The following is a 17770-nucleotide window of genomic DNA, read 5'->3' on the forward strand; positions in this document are numbered from 1 at the left end:
AATAACAGGTGTTAACCAGGCCACAGGGCCTGCTGAGGCACTTTTAATTTTCTCTCTGCTCTTGAGATAAACCTGCCCGGTAGATGGTGCAGACATAGGTAGACCAGTGTCCCCATAGGCAGAGGAGAAATGTGGCTAAATTCTTATAATCCAAGCATTCATTTTCCATGCCCAATATCAACCTGCTCACACATGTTACCTTTTTCCATCTCAGGGCACTTTCAGTATAATTTCATTATATATTAAAGTTTACAAATTGGCTTACCCTGAATGCATTTCATTCAAGTTCTACCTTAATGAATGACAAATGGGAAAGTACAATAATTAGGTGAATAAACTGCCCCCAATTCAAATTTCTAGGAAGTATGCCTGTAGACTGAAATGCTGTTGATAGAATTTAGACACTAGTGACCTTTAATTCCAGAGGGTCTTGGTATCCTTGACCTTATTTTCTTGACCTTTTCCTTCCATTACTACATCTGTACCTATGTTATGGGGTCTGCATCATTGCCACTAAACACAAAACCTACACATGAATATTTTTATTGTTGCATTCTGCATTTACCACAAAGACTCATATGGTACGTGGTTAAATATTTGCTGAAATGAAGCAAACGTTTAAATATATACATTTCACCATAAAGTGTTTTATTTTGAGAAGAAATAAGAAAAAAGAAAATTAAAGAGCTCAAGAGAGTATTCTTATAAAGAAATTACAGAGACACCACCCCACCCCCCCGCCACACACACACAGAGGGCTCTGTGCTACCAGAACAGCAGATTGGGATTGTTTGGGATTCTCCCTCTTCCTCTCTGTCTGATCCTCCCCCTCTCTCTCTCTCTCTCTCTCTCTCTCTCTCTCTCTCAAAAATAAATAAATAAACTTTAAAAAATAATTTATAGGAATAGCCTCTCAACACACCCTACTGTTGGCTCATTCCAAAGTTCACAAGGGCCTTAGGTCATAACATAATGGGTAAAGCCTCCTTCTCAGATCTCTGATAGCCTCTGGCAATGTTGTAACATATTCAGTATCACATAAAACCTTGAATCAATTTTCAAAGCTATGGACTCCTTTATGTCAGCTTCCATTATACAATAATGATCTTTGGTATCTTTTGTTTCTTCATCAATAAATCTGTAGATTTATGGCCACAGAACTCAGATTTTTTTGGTTGATATAGCATCTTGTGTTTACTAATAGCTGCCTTGTTGATTTCTTTAATAACATTATTAATTTAACAATAGGTTAAGTGAGATTCCATATACTCAGGAGTACCACTGAACTCATCAGGAATTATTAATAGCCTTTCTTTAATATTCCTTTGTTCATTCCTTTGCTCATCTGGGGGCTTCTTTGTGGCTATAAGTTTCTCAACTTTGTTTCTTCAGGGTCGAGATATGATCTCCTAATAAAGCTCTAGATTATGTTACTTGAGGCAAATGGGGAGGCCTATTTTTTTTTTTGAGATGTTCCATGTCTTTATAATCTTCAGAAGATTCACAGAGCCCCTTAAGTGTCAGTTTGTTCTTGACACTGAATTTCCAATTCCAAATTATTTAATAGCTCATTTGTTACAATGATCTCATCTCTTATTTCATTTAATATCATCTTCAAGGTAGGTTCTTGGCCACAGTTTCCTAATGATGGAGTTTATTCTTAATCTTTTCATTAGTATGCCAGTGAGATTATTCTCAATCTGAGGAGGCCATCCTGTATGCCTCTTGCACCAGTCCAGTAGCAAAGTCCAAAGTTAGGGTTTTTTTTTTTAATGTTTATTTTTTGAGAGACAGAGACAGAGCACGAATGGGGGAGGGACAGAGAAAGAGGGAGACACAGAATCTGAAGCAGGCTCCAGGCTCTGAGCTGTCAGCCCAGAGCCTAATGTGGGGCTCAAACTCATGAGTCATGAGATCACAACCTGAGCCGAAGTTGGATGCTTACCCACTGAGCCACCCAGGTGTCCCTCAGTGTTACTTTAAAAAAAAAATCTTTTAATTTTTTCTTTCTCCTCCTCCTCCTCCTCCTCTTCTTCTTCTTCTTCCTTCTTTCTTCTTTCCTTCTTCCTTCCTCCTTCTCCTTCTCCTTCTCCTCCTTCTTCTCCTTCTCCTTCCCCCCCACCCCCCACAGGATCCTTAAGTTGGCTCTGGATGGTGGAGGGGGAGGTTTGGTGAACACAATATGGTACCTGGTACAATGAGCATTTAGCTGAACGCTTTCTTCCTCAGACTAACCTCTCCCATCTGTTCAGTGGTACAACAGGCTTTCCTTTCGCTTGATCGTGCTTTCTCAGGACTTCCCCAGCTGAACAGGGAGAATGGAACAGGGGGGCTTTCAGATTCTGCTTCACTTCTAACTGGTCCACTCTGCTCACAGACTGGAGAGAGGTATGCTGCCTCCTGCCATCTTCCTGTGGTTTGGTAAAGAATTGTTTGGTATGCTAACACAGTTACTTGGGGGTTATAGGAGTCTGGGACCTCTCTTAATTCCACATATACCATCTTGTTTGTTTTTATTTTTTGCTTTTTGTTTTTATTTTAGTATGTAAGAGTGAGGGCATTACAGAAATGGTACTTCACTTTGTCATTATTGCTAGTAGTCTTTAATTCCTTCCTTTTTAAAGGAAATTTCTGCTTCAGAGTTGCTGCCAGGGGAAGACGTCAGAGAACTGGCTGGAATGTACAGAACTCCTGAGTGAAACTTCGGTTGGAAGTTTAGGCACATGGAGAGCCTTTGAGCTGGGAGTTCTCAGAGTGTATTCCACAGATTAGGTAGATAATCATTAAAGATCTACATGTCCCATTCTTAGTGGCACCATTTTTCACAACAGGGAAATTTAGAAACTATATATCTTTCTTTTTTATTTTTAATAATTTTTAACTCTTTATTTCTAACACAGACACAGAGTGTGAGCAGGAGAGGAGCAGAGAGAGAGGGGGACACAGAATCTGAGGCAGGCTCCAGGCTCTGAGCTGTGAGCACAGAGCCCAACGTGGGGCTCGAGCCCATGAACCATGAGATCACGAACATGAGCTGAAGTCAGATGCTTAACCAACTGAGCCACCCAGGTGCCCAGTAACTACTGGTATTTTTAACTTAATCCAGAGTAATCCTGCTAGATCTTCCAAGGCATTTTCAATGTGAGGAGGATCGGTATTAACAGACATTAATTCTGTGTGTGGGTTAAACTCTACATATCGGTTTTATTGAATGTGACAAGCATGGTACTTACCAGCTTCTTGCTGCTTCTTGGAAGATGTCTTCCTAAGGGATGAGTGCCCAGGCTGTTCTTAATGTAAAGCTGACCATAATTTGTACCATGAGTGTAAGACCACAGCACATTCAGCCTATGCATTGCTGGTTATAAAAACTCAGCTCAAATAGAGACAAAGCCAATCATAAGTTTCCGTTATCCAGAAATGGAGCCAGGCAATACAGACGAAGTTAAACAGATGCACAGAGAAAAGTCAGTGAGGCAGGAGGGACAATGGAGGCCATGGGATAAGGTAAAGAAAGAGGTAAGCAAAAGCTTTAAGTATGCAGAAGAAGGAGGCTGAGAAAAGATGTACAAAGCAGTAGGTGCTATAGCCAGTTAACTGGCAGAAGACCATATTTCAGGATAGGCACAGCAGCACAAGTAGAGGAGTCTCTATCACTCTATCTCCATGGGTAGAGTCTCTATCACAATCTCCACTCATAAAGAGTCCTGTGGCTGTCTTGAATCCACAGTAACCTTCAAGCTGTCTCTTTCAGAACTCTCCTTCTTCCTGGATAGGCCTGGAATTACAATAGACCCTCATTACCTGGGTTAATGGATGTGATTCCATTTCTTACAAGCTGGGAAACCCAAGGAATACAGAAATCACTACCAGGAACAAGGATTTGTGAGATCACCAAGAAAGTCACCAAGAATGTGGACCTTTCGTAATAAGTTAAGACATTATGGCTGGAAAGCACTGAGAGGTTCTACCCATTCCAAAAAGTATGTGGCCCAAGAAGATGAGCTTATGAGCAATGACTGCAAAGCAAAATTTTAAGGGCGTAAGGAATGAAACATACCACAGTTGGATGATTTTCATGTACAGAAGCAGGAAATTTACAAAGTGAAGGTCCAGAATGCCTGTCCATTCAAAGCAGCTAAATAAAGTTGTTAGAGGAAGTACTTTCATCCAATAGCTGGCAGTACCCACTGCCAAACAGCTACATCAGAAGATGTCACAGAGCCTTGCTGTAGCTTTTCAGTCAAAGCAAATCACTGTTTGACAAGAGTAAGGACATGGGTAGAAAATGGAAGGTGTTATTTTTTACCAACCTTCTCTTTTGGACCAATTGTGACAATCCATCCCTAATATGAAGCAAGCCCTCAACTATTGCCTTCTAGAGAACCAGAACATTACAGGTAAAATGTCATATTTTTATGCATTTTAATTTAATTTTAATGATACCTACAAGTTAGGAGGATGTGCCTCGTTTATAAACTACCCGTGGAATAGCTGTTTGTAAGAATCAAGGTAAGGGGCCAAATTCTACCTTTAAGTCAATGCCAAGGTGAAGGTAAAAGAACTGACACAACCCACAGACCAGTTAACAGGAGTTCAGCAGATGAAGGAAGTCAGAGTCGGGGATGAGCATGACATTAAAAGGTCCTGTAGAGGTTTCAGAAGCTTAGGATAGGTACGGAATTTTTCTGCTGGTCAGAGAACAAAGTTACCTAGATTTCACTGAGCAGACAGCTATTGGTTGATATTGGAACTACTTACCCAAGACTATAATAAAAGAAGACTGAAGAGAAGTTCATCACAGCTTTATTTATAAGAGATAAACTAGCATATAACCAAAAATGTCTGATAATAGTAAAAAGGTAAAGTAAAAACCATGACAGTACATCAAAGGAATCCAATGCAGCTATTCCACACCCCAAAGGCATTATTAAAATTATACGTGAAATGCTCATGAACCATGAAGTGGGAAAATACAGGAAATTACCATGCCACTGATATCAACTTTCAGAAAGTACTTATAAAAAGAGCATTGATGATAGCCAGCTAAAATATTTATGCTGGTGTTTTACTATAGATTACCATTATCTTCGTCAAACTAATTTCTATATATCCTTAAATGAGCATATATTTATCTTAGAATTGGAAAATATAATTATATTTAAAGGTTATAGTGTGTAATTTCACCCATCAACTTATTAGACCATCTTATGGTCAATATTATATTAAATTGGTATTTGAGTAAATAAAGCTTTAAAAAGAATTGATATATTTAAAGTTCAGGTTAAAAAACACAATGTTTTATTCGTAAAATGTGTTCAGCATCCAGCCTTATTGAAAATAATAAAAACCCGGACTAACATTATATGATTCTTGAATTAGTATTAAACATAAAATAGGTCTTACTAGTGTTTAGTATAATGTCTGATTATGTAAATGCTCACTACCTTTCCCTATCTTTGCCTTTCCCTTCCATTCTAGAATTTTAAAAGCCATTTAAATTCTTAATCATTATTGATGTTTAAACTACTGAATGTTTTTGTTTATTTGTTACCTGTGGTAATATGGAATATTGTTTTAGAATTCTGGAAACTAATAATGTAGTAGGACCTAAAATCCAATGTTAGGAGACTCGGAGTTTTAAGGCTCTTCTTGTGGGAGGAGTTTCCATCTTACTGTTGTATCAACTTCATCATCAAGATTTCCCAGCTCTTGTTCTTTAGAGAGTTCTAAGAATACCTAAGTAGGAGAAAATAAATAAGGAAACAAAAATGTCAGGGTGTTTCTGAACGATGGATGCACACAGATTCTCACACAAAGGCTCCCCAGATGATGCTCACTGGTTTAAAGAAAGCTCACCTGTTCCAAGGTAGCCTGAGAGAGGCTGTAGTCTTCCAGGCCGAAGGTCTGTTTCACTGCATTTCAAAGGGACTGACATTAGTGGCTTACATGTTTTTTACCCAAAGTGCTTTCAAAGTATACAATATAAGCATTAACTTCAGATCTATGAGACACTTCAAGATATAGGCCAAATCAGAGGCACCTGGGTGGCTCGGTCAGTTAAGCATCCAACTTCAGCTCAGGTCATGATCTCACAGTTCATGAGTTTGGACCCTGCATCGGGCTTTGTGCTGACAGCTCAGAGCCTGGAGCCTGCTTCAGATTCTGTGTCTCCCTCTCTCTCTGCCCCTCCCCCCTTTCAAAAATAAATAAACATTTAAAAAAATTTTTTTTAAAGAGTCATTAAATTTTCTGAAGGATAAATTAAAGAAAAATGTTAATATGGCCAAACAAAGGAGAGCAATGCATGAACGCATGCATGGCCACAGACTTTCTCTTACAAGAGCTTCTTGTGATCTCTCAGTATTTTGTCTTTTGATTCCTATATATGTATTATTAGACTCCAAATCAACTGTTGGGTATTGTTGGGTTTCTATATTTATAATAATCTACGGAGGAGTACCCTGCACGTAGGTACCATTTTAATGAATCCTAGATTTCTATGCGTCAAGGCCTCATCAATACCCAGTGTGACCTCTAGTCAGCGTCTCTAGAACTAGTTCACCGATCCTAACTTGTCACATCTCAGCCCTGTGTACTTTCCTTCTCTGACCTTCATTTGAGCCTCTAATCATTGTCTCCACATTCTTGCTCCTCACCCCTCTGACTATGATAAATATGGAGACGCAAGAAGTTCCCCTCGGTGTTGTTTGGGACTTGTAGATAACTATCCTCCAATACCATGAGATGGAACCAGGAGGGAACAGCTGAGTTACCTTGTCAGCAGAGGAAAAATCAGGGGAGTAAACCTGAGTCTAGAGCCACCACTACATTTCCTTCAGGGTGTGTAAGACGAAGCCAGTGGAGATTTGCTAAGTTTTGACTGATCATACAACTTTTCTACTTGAGCTCATAGAGTATATATTCCGTATGAAAATATGCACAATAAGTTTAGAAGCATGTCTAAACTTACCTGCCTCTAGTTTGAAAAAGGCCTGAGACAGAGGGTGAACATCTCCCACAGGTAGATTATATGCCATCATGGAGGAGTATCTAGGAGAAGGAAACAGTCTCATTTATCACAGTGTTACAACACTGGGGAGAAACTGATAGTCAAAATACATTTTTAAAGTTTTCTTAGAGTAAAAATCTAAATAGTTTAATTTGATAGAGCACAAATCTGAGCTGAATAACTTTAGTCATAAAAATCTGATAACAACAAAAATCTGATTGCTCTAAATTTAATGCTCAAGATAAATTGTGAAAAATATCTTTGATAAAGAAACTTTCACAGAAGCCTGTGCCAGCTTTCTTATTGTATTAATGCCAGTACTTGAACATGCTCCCTAGAACCTTTGCATCAAATTTTCCCCTCTGCATTTAATTTCCAATCTCTCTTATAATATTAAAACCCGTTGAACTCTCGCCTATTAAAATAAAAATCTTTCTTGACCTCCAGCACCCCTTTCCCAAATAAGTCCGTCCATGACCTCCATGTTGTACAATCCAGTGAACATTCTTTAATTCTTATTTTTTAGACTTCTCAAAAGCATTAAATAAAGTCATAAACAACCTCCTTAAAACTAACACACACTCTCAGCTTCTGAAACAAACAAAATTTATGTCTTTCCTTGTAATTTTCTAGACTTGTTCTATTTAATATTTTAGCTACTAGCCACATCTAGCATTTACTTTTAAATTAAGGCACCTTGGGTGGGTCAGTTGGTTGAGTTTCTGACTTCAGTTCAGGTCACGATCTCACAGTTCTTAAGTCTGAGCTCCATGCTGGACAATGTGCTGACAGCTTGGAGGCTGAAGCGTACTTCAGATCTGTGTCTCCCTCTCTGTCCCTCCCCTGCTCGGTCTCTCTTTCTCAAAAATAAGTAAACATTAAAAACTTTTTAAATTTAAATTAACTAAAATAAATAAAGTGTAAAATTCAATCCCTTGGTCACTCTAGCCATGTGTGAAATGCACCATAGACACATGTGGGTATTGGATGCCATTTTGGACAGCACAGATATGGAACATTTCCATCACTGCAGACATTTGGTAGGATAGTGCTGTTTTAGACTCTTTAATATTTGTCATAATGGTTGCTGTGGTGGTGGTGGTGGTAGTAGTTTCCGTACCAGCTTTTTTCCTCAATATAATCTCAATACAGAGATCCTGGCGTTTCATCCTAGACCTTCTCCCTTTTCTATGTCACTTGCTGACTTCACCCATTCTCCTAACTTAGTGGTCTTCTATATAGTAAAAATGTCCATCACTGATTATTGCTAGACCAAAACTCTCAATGACCTTTCACTTTTCTTCCGAAAAGGCCACAGGCCTACATCTCAGTCTTTTGACACCTCCACTTGGAGACACCACTCTTTACACATCAACTATATGAGCTTTATCCCCTCACTCTGCAGGTACAAAGTTAATTCTTGACTTAGGTTCTTTACACATTCTGTGTTCTCTTATCCCCATTCTTCAGCAGCCAAACTCGTCTCAGTTTTAAAGTCCTACCTTAATGTCATTTCCTTATTTCTTTGTATCTTCATTTGCTTAATATCCTTGTCCCCCAGTGATTATAAGCACCATAAGAATCTTCTCTATTTACTGACTACTCCAAACATGGTCTCTAGCATATAGTAGGTATTCAATGAGTATTATTTTTAAAAAATGAATAGCAGTAATATATAAAAAAAACCCTGTTAATCTTTTTTTTATGTTTACTTATTTATTTTGAGAGACAGGAAAAGAGCACGAGCAGGGGAGGGACAGAGATAGAGGGAGAGATAGAATCTCAAGCAGGCCTCTGGCTGTCAGCGCAGAGCCAAATGCAAGGCTCAATCCCTCGAACCAGGAGATCATGACCTGAGCTGAAATCAAGGGTCAGATGCTCAATCGATGGAGCCACGCAGGTGCCCCAACCCTGTCCATCTTTCTGTTCAACTCACCTTCATTCTGCTATTCACATGGGCTTGGTAATCCTTACTTGTAACTCAGAGCTGACCACACACAAATTTAAAAGAACCATAGGGAGAATTAAATGACCTATAATCAGTTAATTTAGGATTGAGTCGATCTTTCTCAAGCATATGAATGTGTGTGTTATGGGAGCTCTTGATGCAATTTTACATTTGGTAACATGCTACAGGTTGATACACAATTTTCATTGTTTATTAAAAAACTTTAAATTCATGATTTAGTTCATACTCTGTACCTAATTTTTAAACCACTCCATCATTTACACATACCTGCACATGCACACACACACACAAACCCCATCCACCTTTTCTGAGATACAAAACATTCACTGAAAATAACTTTCCAATTGCCCTTTTTTGTATATATCCAAGTGACCCCCAAATGACTTGTTTGGTACTAAATAAGTCAGCTCAGTCTTTCTCTTCCTCTCCAGACTCATCCAAGACTAAATTATGTGTGCTGGAAAACCCATATACTTGTCACCCAAGCCAAAAACGTTCTTTACCTTTCCTGCCGAGCAGCCTGTGGAAAAAGCTTCAGAATCTCTGTGTGGACAGGCTCCACTTGAGTGGTGTCCTTTATTTTTACTTCTAGAATATAATCCTTACCAAACTTGCTTTTCAGGTGTTGAATGGAACCAATACACCTAATCCAGGGATGAGAAAAAAAGAGTTGAAGGAAAAAAACACTTGTCTTTTAATTTCTTCCTCAACTGCAAATGCAGAGGAAGATATTTGATCACAGATCATAGATCAAGCTCTCACAGTGAACTGAAATTCTCCCAGAAGAACTTAGGGCCGAGTGTGGCCAAGGATGGGCACCCACCTCAGTTTTCCAGACACCATGATGGCCACGCGGTCACACACAGCCTCCGCCTCCGCCATGGAGTGGGTGGTCAGGAGAACAGCCTTCTCTGTGCTTTTAACCATGGTCTGAATTGTCTGCCTAAAGATAAAGTAAGGGATTGTTCACATTTAGAAAGTCATTTGGATATGTCAGAGATGAATCACCGGGCTCTACTCTTGAAGCCAAGACTACTATGCTTGATATTAACTAACTTGAATTTAAATTAAAATAAATAAATAAATAAATAAATTTTAAAAGCAGAAAAAGTAATTTGAGAAAATAGATGAACAGAAAGAAATATGAAGACTAAATAGAAAATTCTGTATTTAGTCACAAGAAAAAAAAAATCTTTGCTCCAGAGAGAAAGAATAAAAATCGTACTGCATTATGAAATTATATTACAACATTAACTGGCTTCATAGAATGAAAAGTTGAAGACTGCCAAGTAGTGAGTAAAATAATGTTTGTTTACAAAAGCTGGGGTACAGAGAAACTGTAGGATTTTCAACAACTGAGAAATAAAAGAAAAAAGAGGCAGAGGAAGAGGGGTAAGAAAGAGAAAATCCAGGCAAATACATTCAAGATTTTGTGAGATTCTTAAAATGTCTATTTTTCCATCCTTGGGGAATTCTGAATACTGCATTAAGTTTCACTGAATTAAGTAAAAGACGATGTGAGCATCAAAGATAAATGGAGCAAATGTAGAAAGAATATTAACTCTAGACTCATACTACTTAGTATGATGCCCCTCACCACATGTGCTGCTGCCCCTTGGGGTCCACCCCTGTGGACGGCTCATCCAGAAGCACCACCGATGGGTCTCCCAGGATGCTCAGTGCAAAGCACAGCTGGAACGAGAAGGAGAGGAACAGTGTGTCTGGCACCGACCTGTGGGGTGCGCAGAGTAACACCGAGCCCCACTCCTACCTTCCTCTTTACTTCTTGGGATAAGGCCTTCACGGGCACTTTAAGTTGTTCCTGGAGCTTGAGAGCCTCCACCAATCTGACCAAAAAAAACAAAAACCAAAACCAAAACCACTGTGATTATACACAAGGCACATGTTCCTACCTAAACCAACGATATGGAAAACCTTAGTACCATCGACCTGAAACCAGTAGATTGAAAGACCATTAACATCATCACAAACACATAAGCTTAGGATTTGGTTCTTATTCACATTTTCAGTCATTTAAATTTGCACGAAAATTGAAAAACCTTGTTTATGATCTCCTTTCCATGTTAAATCAGAAAACGACACATTCCTCCCTTCTTCCCTCCACAAAGCATGTGAGCTTCCCTCCATACCGTGAAGTCCTGAGAGCAGCCTCCTGTTTGCCCATTCCTTTCACTGCTGCGTACAGCTCCAGGTGGTCTTTCACTGTGAGGTCGGGCCACAGTGAGTTCTCCTGAGGACAGTACCCCAAAAACTTGAGGGTGTTATCTTCCGGTTGCCTCGGTGATGTTCCGCAGCCTTTTAAAACCACCTGCATCAAACAAGGAAAGTCAGATCCACATCCAGCTTTTGCTCCAATCCTCCCTCTACCAAAGGAGATAAGTCTGCCTCATGCACTGTGGGTGGGAATGCACTGGGGCAGCCACTGTGGGAAACAGTGTTGAGGTTCCTCAAAAAATTAAAAATAAAATTACCATACGATCCAGTAATTCCACTACTGGGAATTTAAACCAAAGAAAACAAAAATACTAACTTGAAAGGATATACATCTCCCGCCATGTTTACTGCAGCATTAGTTACAATAGCCAAGATACAGAAGCAATCCAAGTATCCACTGACAGATGAATGGATAAAAAGAATGGACAGATGAATGGTGGAGATAATACATACACACACACACACACACACACACACACACACACACACACACACAATGGAAGATTTTTCAGCCACAGAAAAGAATGAGAGCTTGCCCCCCGTGGCAATGTGAATGGACCCAGAGAGTATCATGCTAAGTGAAATAAGTCAGTCAGAGAAAGACAAGCACCATATGATTTTACTCTTATGTGGAATTTTTTTTTTAATGTTTTATCTATTTCTGAGAAAGAGACAGCATGAGCAGGGGAGGGTCAGAGAGACAGGGAGAGACAGAATCTGAAGCAGGCTCCAGGCTCTGAGCTGTCAGCACAGAGCCTGACGCGAGGCTTAAACCCACAAACCGTGAGATCATGACCTGAGTCAAAGTCGGAGGCTTAACTGACTGAGCCACCCAGGCACCCCTCATATGTAGAATTTAAGAAACAAAACAAAGAAAAAGAAAGACCAACAAAAAAACCACTCTCACATACAGAAAACAAACTGGTGACTGCCAGAAGGGAGGTGCGGACCGAAGAAATAGTGAAGGGGATTAAGAGGACCCTTGTCGTGATAAGCATTGGGTGATGTATAGAACTCCTGAATCATTATATTCTACACCTGAAACTAATGTAACACTGTCTGTTAATTATACTTGAATAAAGAAAGAGGGGCCATTAAGCGTCACTATTTTTTGAACCTGCAGAGATATTTTGTAAAATCTTTCATCTATTTATTCATTTTCTTTTTTTAAAAAAATTGTTAACGTTTATTTATTTTTGAGAGACAGACTGTGAGCAGGGGAGGGACGGAGAGAAAGGGAGTCACAGAACTTGAAGCAGGCTGCAGGCTCTGAGCTGTCAGCACAGAGGCCCGATGTGGGGCTCAAACCCACGAACCGTGCGATCATGACCTGAGCTAAAGTCGGACGCTTAACTGACTGAGCCACCCAGGCGCCCCTATTTATTCATTTTCTAAAAACTCATTTGACTTGCTGATAGAACAATAGGACAATGCTATTGACCTTGAAAATGAAATTTCCCCTGGTGATGAGGTTGTCACGTACCATTCCTGCAGTTGGCTTTGTGTCTCCTGTTACCATTTTAATAGAAGTACTTTTACCGGCTCCGTTGTGTCCCAGCAACCCCAAAACTTCACCTGAAGGCAGAGTCATCATTGAGGATATGATTTGTACTTTAAAGTTTGACCAGCCTAAAATCACTTAGTTTAGTAACGTTTTGAAACAAAAACATTTTCCAACAACCCCTTTGTAATTTTCTATATTTCAGTGTGAATGGAAAGACTTTAGATTTACAGTAGAATGATTTCATCTTCCAGATCCAAGATGGGATTTCTTATCATTTGAAAGGGGACATGATTTTGAAACAGAAAATGTTTCTCTGCCAACATGTCAAATAGTTTTATAATTGAATACTTGATAGGTGAATAGTCTCAAAGAATGGAAATTTTCCCTCTTTTTGTAGTCCCAAACCTAAATAATAAGGAACATTTTAATACAGGGAACGCTATCCAAACCTTTGTTAACACAGAATGAGAGGTTTCTAATGGCTATTTTCTTCTTTCTTGTTGAAAAGCAACGTTCCTTTTTCTCTTTATATTCCTTATGTAAACAGCTTGCCATTATGACTGGTTTCTGGAAAACACGACAAAGCATAATTTTTGTACTAAATTTCAGATATTTTGTGCACTTGTGTTTTATCTTTCACGTCCTAGGCTATGAATCTAACCAGATTTTCTGCCATTGGTAATTCAGCCTCTTTCTTTCAAATGAAATACCTAAATGTATGTTCACGAATGAAGTTTACTTTATCAACTACTGGGAAAACCCCTTGGCACTAATTTCTAGTTGATGTCTTCAAAAAAATTTTTTTTGTTTATTTATTTTTGATACAGAGAAAGACAGAGCATGAGCAGGGGAGGGGCAGAGAGAGAGAGGGAGACACAGAATCTGAAGCAGGCTCCATGTTCTGAGCTGTCAGCACAGAGCCCGACACAGGGCTCGAACTCAAAAACTGTGAGATAGTGACCTGAGCCAAAGTCGGATGCTTAATGGACTGAGCCACCCAGGCGCCCTCTAGTTCATTTCACCCCCTAGTTCTGAAATGAACTAGGTGTAAATTCACCTGCTGACTACAGTTATTAATGTCACAATTCGAGGTGATACAAAATGAAACTGCAAGTCTTGCAAAAGACGTGAACTTTTGTTAAGGTTGATAAAAATATTGGAGAATACGTTGAGTTGCACTGACAAATGAAGACATGGAGGTAAAGACCCACTGAAGAAGGGAAAACTAATGGAGTCGTGATAAGATACATACTGCAATAGATACGATTTAAATATGACATACACATGCAAGTGTCACAGAAACAAGTTTTGAACATAAAAACCGGGAGTTCAGCTCTACAGGACAAGTTACTGAGCTCAGTGTTTCATGAAGGGTCAAAGTCACTTGTTTTCACCTCATCTGGGTTCAGAGTACTGAGTGCATTTGCTGTTTTCACTCTTTCAGCTTGGACATCCTCATCTTCTTCTTCTGGTTCTTCTGGATTTGGATGATTTTCCCTACTTCCTGAGGAGATTCTATAGAGAAAATAAAATCACATGCAATTCAATTCTAGCTGTAAAACCTTATTAAGAGAATGTAAATAAGCCCCTATACTTAAATTATTATCCTTTGCTTTAAGAGAAAGAAAATTAATTTACTACCGACAAGATTCCTTTTGTAGGTAGCCAAGTCCCTTGAAACATTTTCTTTGTCTATTGTCTTTAAGACCTTTTATTCCATCTGTCAATGGGTTCTCTAAATTCTCTCCGATACACACTCATCAGTGTTTCCCGTCTGCCCCATCCACATGATGCTCACATTACATCATCAATGATCAGCAGAACTGACTTCTCTTCCCTTTTCAGAAAGTCCACCCACATACTGAACACACCAGCTCATTCTCATGTCTTCTCCTTAGGGACTGATACTTGCTCTAAGCAGGAGAAAAACAAACTTTGGTGCTTACCCACTGCTAAGAGAGAGACACAGAACAAAAACTCAACTTGCCTGAAACCTGTAAGACCCATGACTTAGAAACTATGCTTTCCTGCACTCAATCTAATGCTGTTTTGGGTTGTTTTTCTCCCCCAGAATAAGGATGTCCAATGTGCCTAGCTAAGAACTCAATAGTAGATCTATCATTAATAACTTGATGTTCAATGTACTGCCACAAACATTAAATACTTAAATTATACTCAGATGTTAATAAATGTTGTCCTGACCTGAAGACTGGATCTTTCCTCATTGTTTCTTTTCCACACTTCATTTCCAGACATCTTATAACAAAAAGGAAAATGATACTCTGAAGGTATGGCTAAAAAGCAAAGAAAGATAATTAGAATTAGTATGATCAAGGGATTCAAATTCAGTGGGCAATATCTGCCTTTCCTCAGGGGAGATTTGATCATTTTCTTATAAGTTTGACAAAAATCTGGGAGAGGGAGGCAAACCATGAGAGACTCTTGAATGTTGGGAACAAACTGAGGACTGATGGGTATGGGGGGAAGGGAAGGAGGGTGATGGGCATGGAGGAGGGCACCTGTGGGGATAAGCACTGGGTGTTATATGGAAACCAACTTGACAATAAACTATTAAAAAAAATTGACAAAAATCTTACAAAATACTTCTGACATGAGAAGTTTATCCAAACCAACCCTCATTCCACGGGGGAAAAAACAAAACAAAACAAATAAACAAACAAAAACTCTTAAAGCATAGAAAAGCTGACAATATGGTAGGGACTCTTTTTTAAGATAGTAAGAACTTTTTGGTTGCCTGGGTGGCTCAGTGTTTTAAGCATCAGACTCTTGGTTTTGGCTCAGGCCATGATCTCATAGTTTCATGAGTTTAAGCCCCATGTCAGACTCTGCTTTGACCCTGCAATGCCTTCTTGGGATTCCTTCTCTCTCCATCCAGCCCCGACTCACTGCCTCTCTAAAAAATAAATTATTTTTTAAAAAAAGATAGGAAGGACTTTTTAAGCCTGATCTAAGTGGATGTAGGGGGTAGTCTTGACACCAAAGCACCTCTCATCCTGGAGTTAATCTTCAAACTTCAGATTTCATGATGTGTCCAGGAGAAGAGGACAGGAGAAACTAACGATACAACTCTAGAGTTTTCTTCCCAGCGAAGAGTCAAATAGGTGGTCTTTTCACTAATAAAGCATAGGTCTCAAAGGGTTTTACTTTTAGTGAAGGACATAAAGAACCCCCAGGAGGTCTGTAAGGTCTTGAGTGCCAACCATGGGGAGTGAAGCAGAATGAGAAGCCAGCTTATGCACAGATTTGTAGCCCAAATTCAAATCATCTGAATGATCCAAAAAATCTCAAGCCTGGAATTAACTAATTAATTAATTATTTTTTATTTTTATTTATTTTAGAGAGCAAGAGCATGAGTCGGGGAGAGGAGCAAAGGGAGAGAGACAATCTTAAGCAGGCTCCATGCTCAGCACGGAGCCTGATGCAGGGCTCAACATAGGGCTCGATCCCACGACCCTGGGATCATGACCTGGGCCCAAATCAAGAATCAGATGTTCAATTGACTGAGCCACCCAGGCCCCTAAGCCTGGAATTTAATCAAAAGCACTACCAAACTAGTAGATCTCCAAAGAATTTGTCAGAAGCATACAAATTGGAATAGATATTCCAGAAAAGACTCTGCATATATGGGCATTTTATGTATGAACGGAAGTGTCTCTGAATATCAAATGGAAAAGCACAGGCTTTTCAATAAGTAGTTCTGGACAATTGAGTATCTTTAAAGACAGAAATGAAATAGGACCCTTCTCTCCCAACACAGAAAAAAAATTAAGTGCAGGTGATCGAAGACATAAATGTGTAAGAAAATATAAATCTTCTAGAGGACAATATCAAAGAATATTTTCACGACCCCAGAGAGGGACAGATTTCTTAAATATTATGAAATATAATTTTAATTTAATAAAATTCATTAATTATCTTGACGGATTCAGTAAAACTATTTGATTATTCTTGATGCACACAACCTTTGAAAAAATTCAAGATTCATTCTTGATAAATAAAGACTAAGACCTCCAGTAAACTAGGAATTGAGTGATATTTTAAACAGTCAATAGAATGCTTAATGGTTAAGTACTAAGATGATTCAGAGTAAAATCATGAACAATTTAAGGATGTCTGCCAGCAAGACCATTAGGTCTCAGGCTTTCTTTGCTGTGTTACCTGGAGTTCACATTTTAATGAATATATGTTCCAACCAAACAACTGTATAACTTTAGGATTTGTTAGTGGTCAATTAAAAAAAATCATTGGATATGTAATATGTCTGCATGTATTTAGAAAATATGATGATAAACATTCAATATGCAATGACTCATGTGGAAATGGATATAATTTTATAAATTTATAAAAACTTGGGAAACTTTCTCCCTCAAGAAACTACTCTGCTGCCATTAAGAGAAAAAGAGGTTTGTAATCCATTTAATTTCCCTTTTCTGCCTCAGTTACCATAATGCATAGAAATAACATTTATATTTGTTTTAGCACCTTTTCCCAGTATAAAGCTATGCTTAATTTTTCACCTTTTTTTCCATTATCCAAATTAGTTAATTTTTAATCCATATTAAAATGATTTACATGTAGCATTTGTGGTATTTCTTTTTAAATCACCAAAGGCAATCCAGATTGTCTTTGGACACATATCATGTCAATAATGTATAAGAACAGCAATCAAACCTTTATATTTCTGGTGTATATTTTACTGTCATTGACTTCATATAGAAAACCACCCTCACATTTTACAGTGATTGTATTTGAATATAGAATACAGTGGAATATAGTAAGAGCAAGTATTTTTTGGATCCTTAAATTTGCTGTTATTTGAATAAGATTAAGTGTGTTACACAGTTACAAATCCTAGGCAATATACATACATTCGGGTAGAAAACTTTTCTTACTATTAAGACTGTTAAGAGAATGGTCTGATTGCCTTCCTTTATTTCATCATTCACATTTTCCAAGCTTCTCATATACACATAAAGTACCTGTTGAAGAAACACAAGAGTTAAATGGAGGTCCCTCTGCTTGATGCATA

General features: G+C 38.6%; 1 protein-coding gene and 1 pseudogene across 1 annotated transcript in view; both read right to left on the reverse strand.

The window, feature by feature from the left end:
• Nucleotides 1–957: 957 nt before the first annotated feature.
• Nucleotides 958–1713, reverse strand: LOC120230236 (annotated as a pseudogene).
• A 3619-nt stretch (nucleotides 1714–5332) lies between these two features.
• ABCA10 (ATP binding cassette subfamily A member 10) overlaps nucleotides 5333–17770 on the reverse strand; it is a 65846-nt gene continuing 53408 nt past the window's right edge. The window contains exons 26-38 of the mRNA XM_039229795.1: nucleotides 17634–17720; nucleotides 14923–15014; nucleotides 14115–14235; nucleotides 13170–13287; nucleotides 12700–12791; nucleotides 11132–11310; nucleotides 10753–10828; nucleotides 10579–10673; nucleotides 9805–9924; nucleotides 9485–9625; nucleotides 6974–7053; nucleotides 5860–5915; nucleotides 5333–5739 (exon numbers count right to left, since the gene is read on the reverse strand). Of these exons, the coding sequence (XP_039085726.1) occupies nucleotides 5641–5739; nucleotides 5860–5915; nucleotides 6974–7053; nucleotides 9485–9625; nucleotides 9805–9924; nucleotides 10579–10673; nucleotides 10753–10828; nucleotides 11132–11310; nucleotides 12700–12791; nucleotides 13170–13287; nucleotides 14115–14235; nucleotides 14923–15014; nucleotides 17634–17720 (1356 nt within the window). The 3' untranslated portion in view covers nucleotides 5333–5640. The remainder of the gene's footprint in view (nucleotides 5740–5859; nucleotides 5916–6973; nucleotides 7054–9484; nucleotides 9626–9804; nucleotides 9925–10578; nucleotides 10674–10752; nucleotides 10829–11131; nucleotides 11311–12699; nucleotides 12792–13169; nucleotides 13288–14114; nucleotides 14236–14922; nucleotides 15015–17633; nucleotides 17721–17770) is intronic.

Source organism: Hyaena hyaena, unplaced genomic scaffold, assembly GCF_003009895.1.
Source record: "Hyaena hyaena isolate Hyena2069 unplaced genomic scaffold, ASM300989v1 scaffold_39, whole genome shotgun sequence".
Lineage (NCBI taxonomy): Eukaryota > Metazoa > Chordata > Mammalia > Carnivora > Hyaenidae > Hyaena > Hyaena hyaena.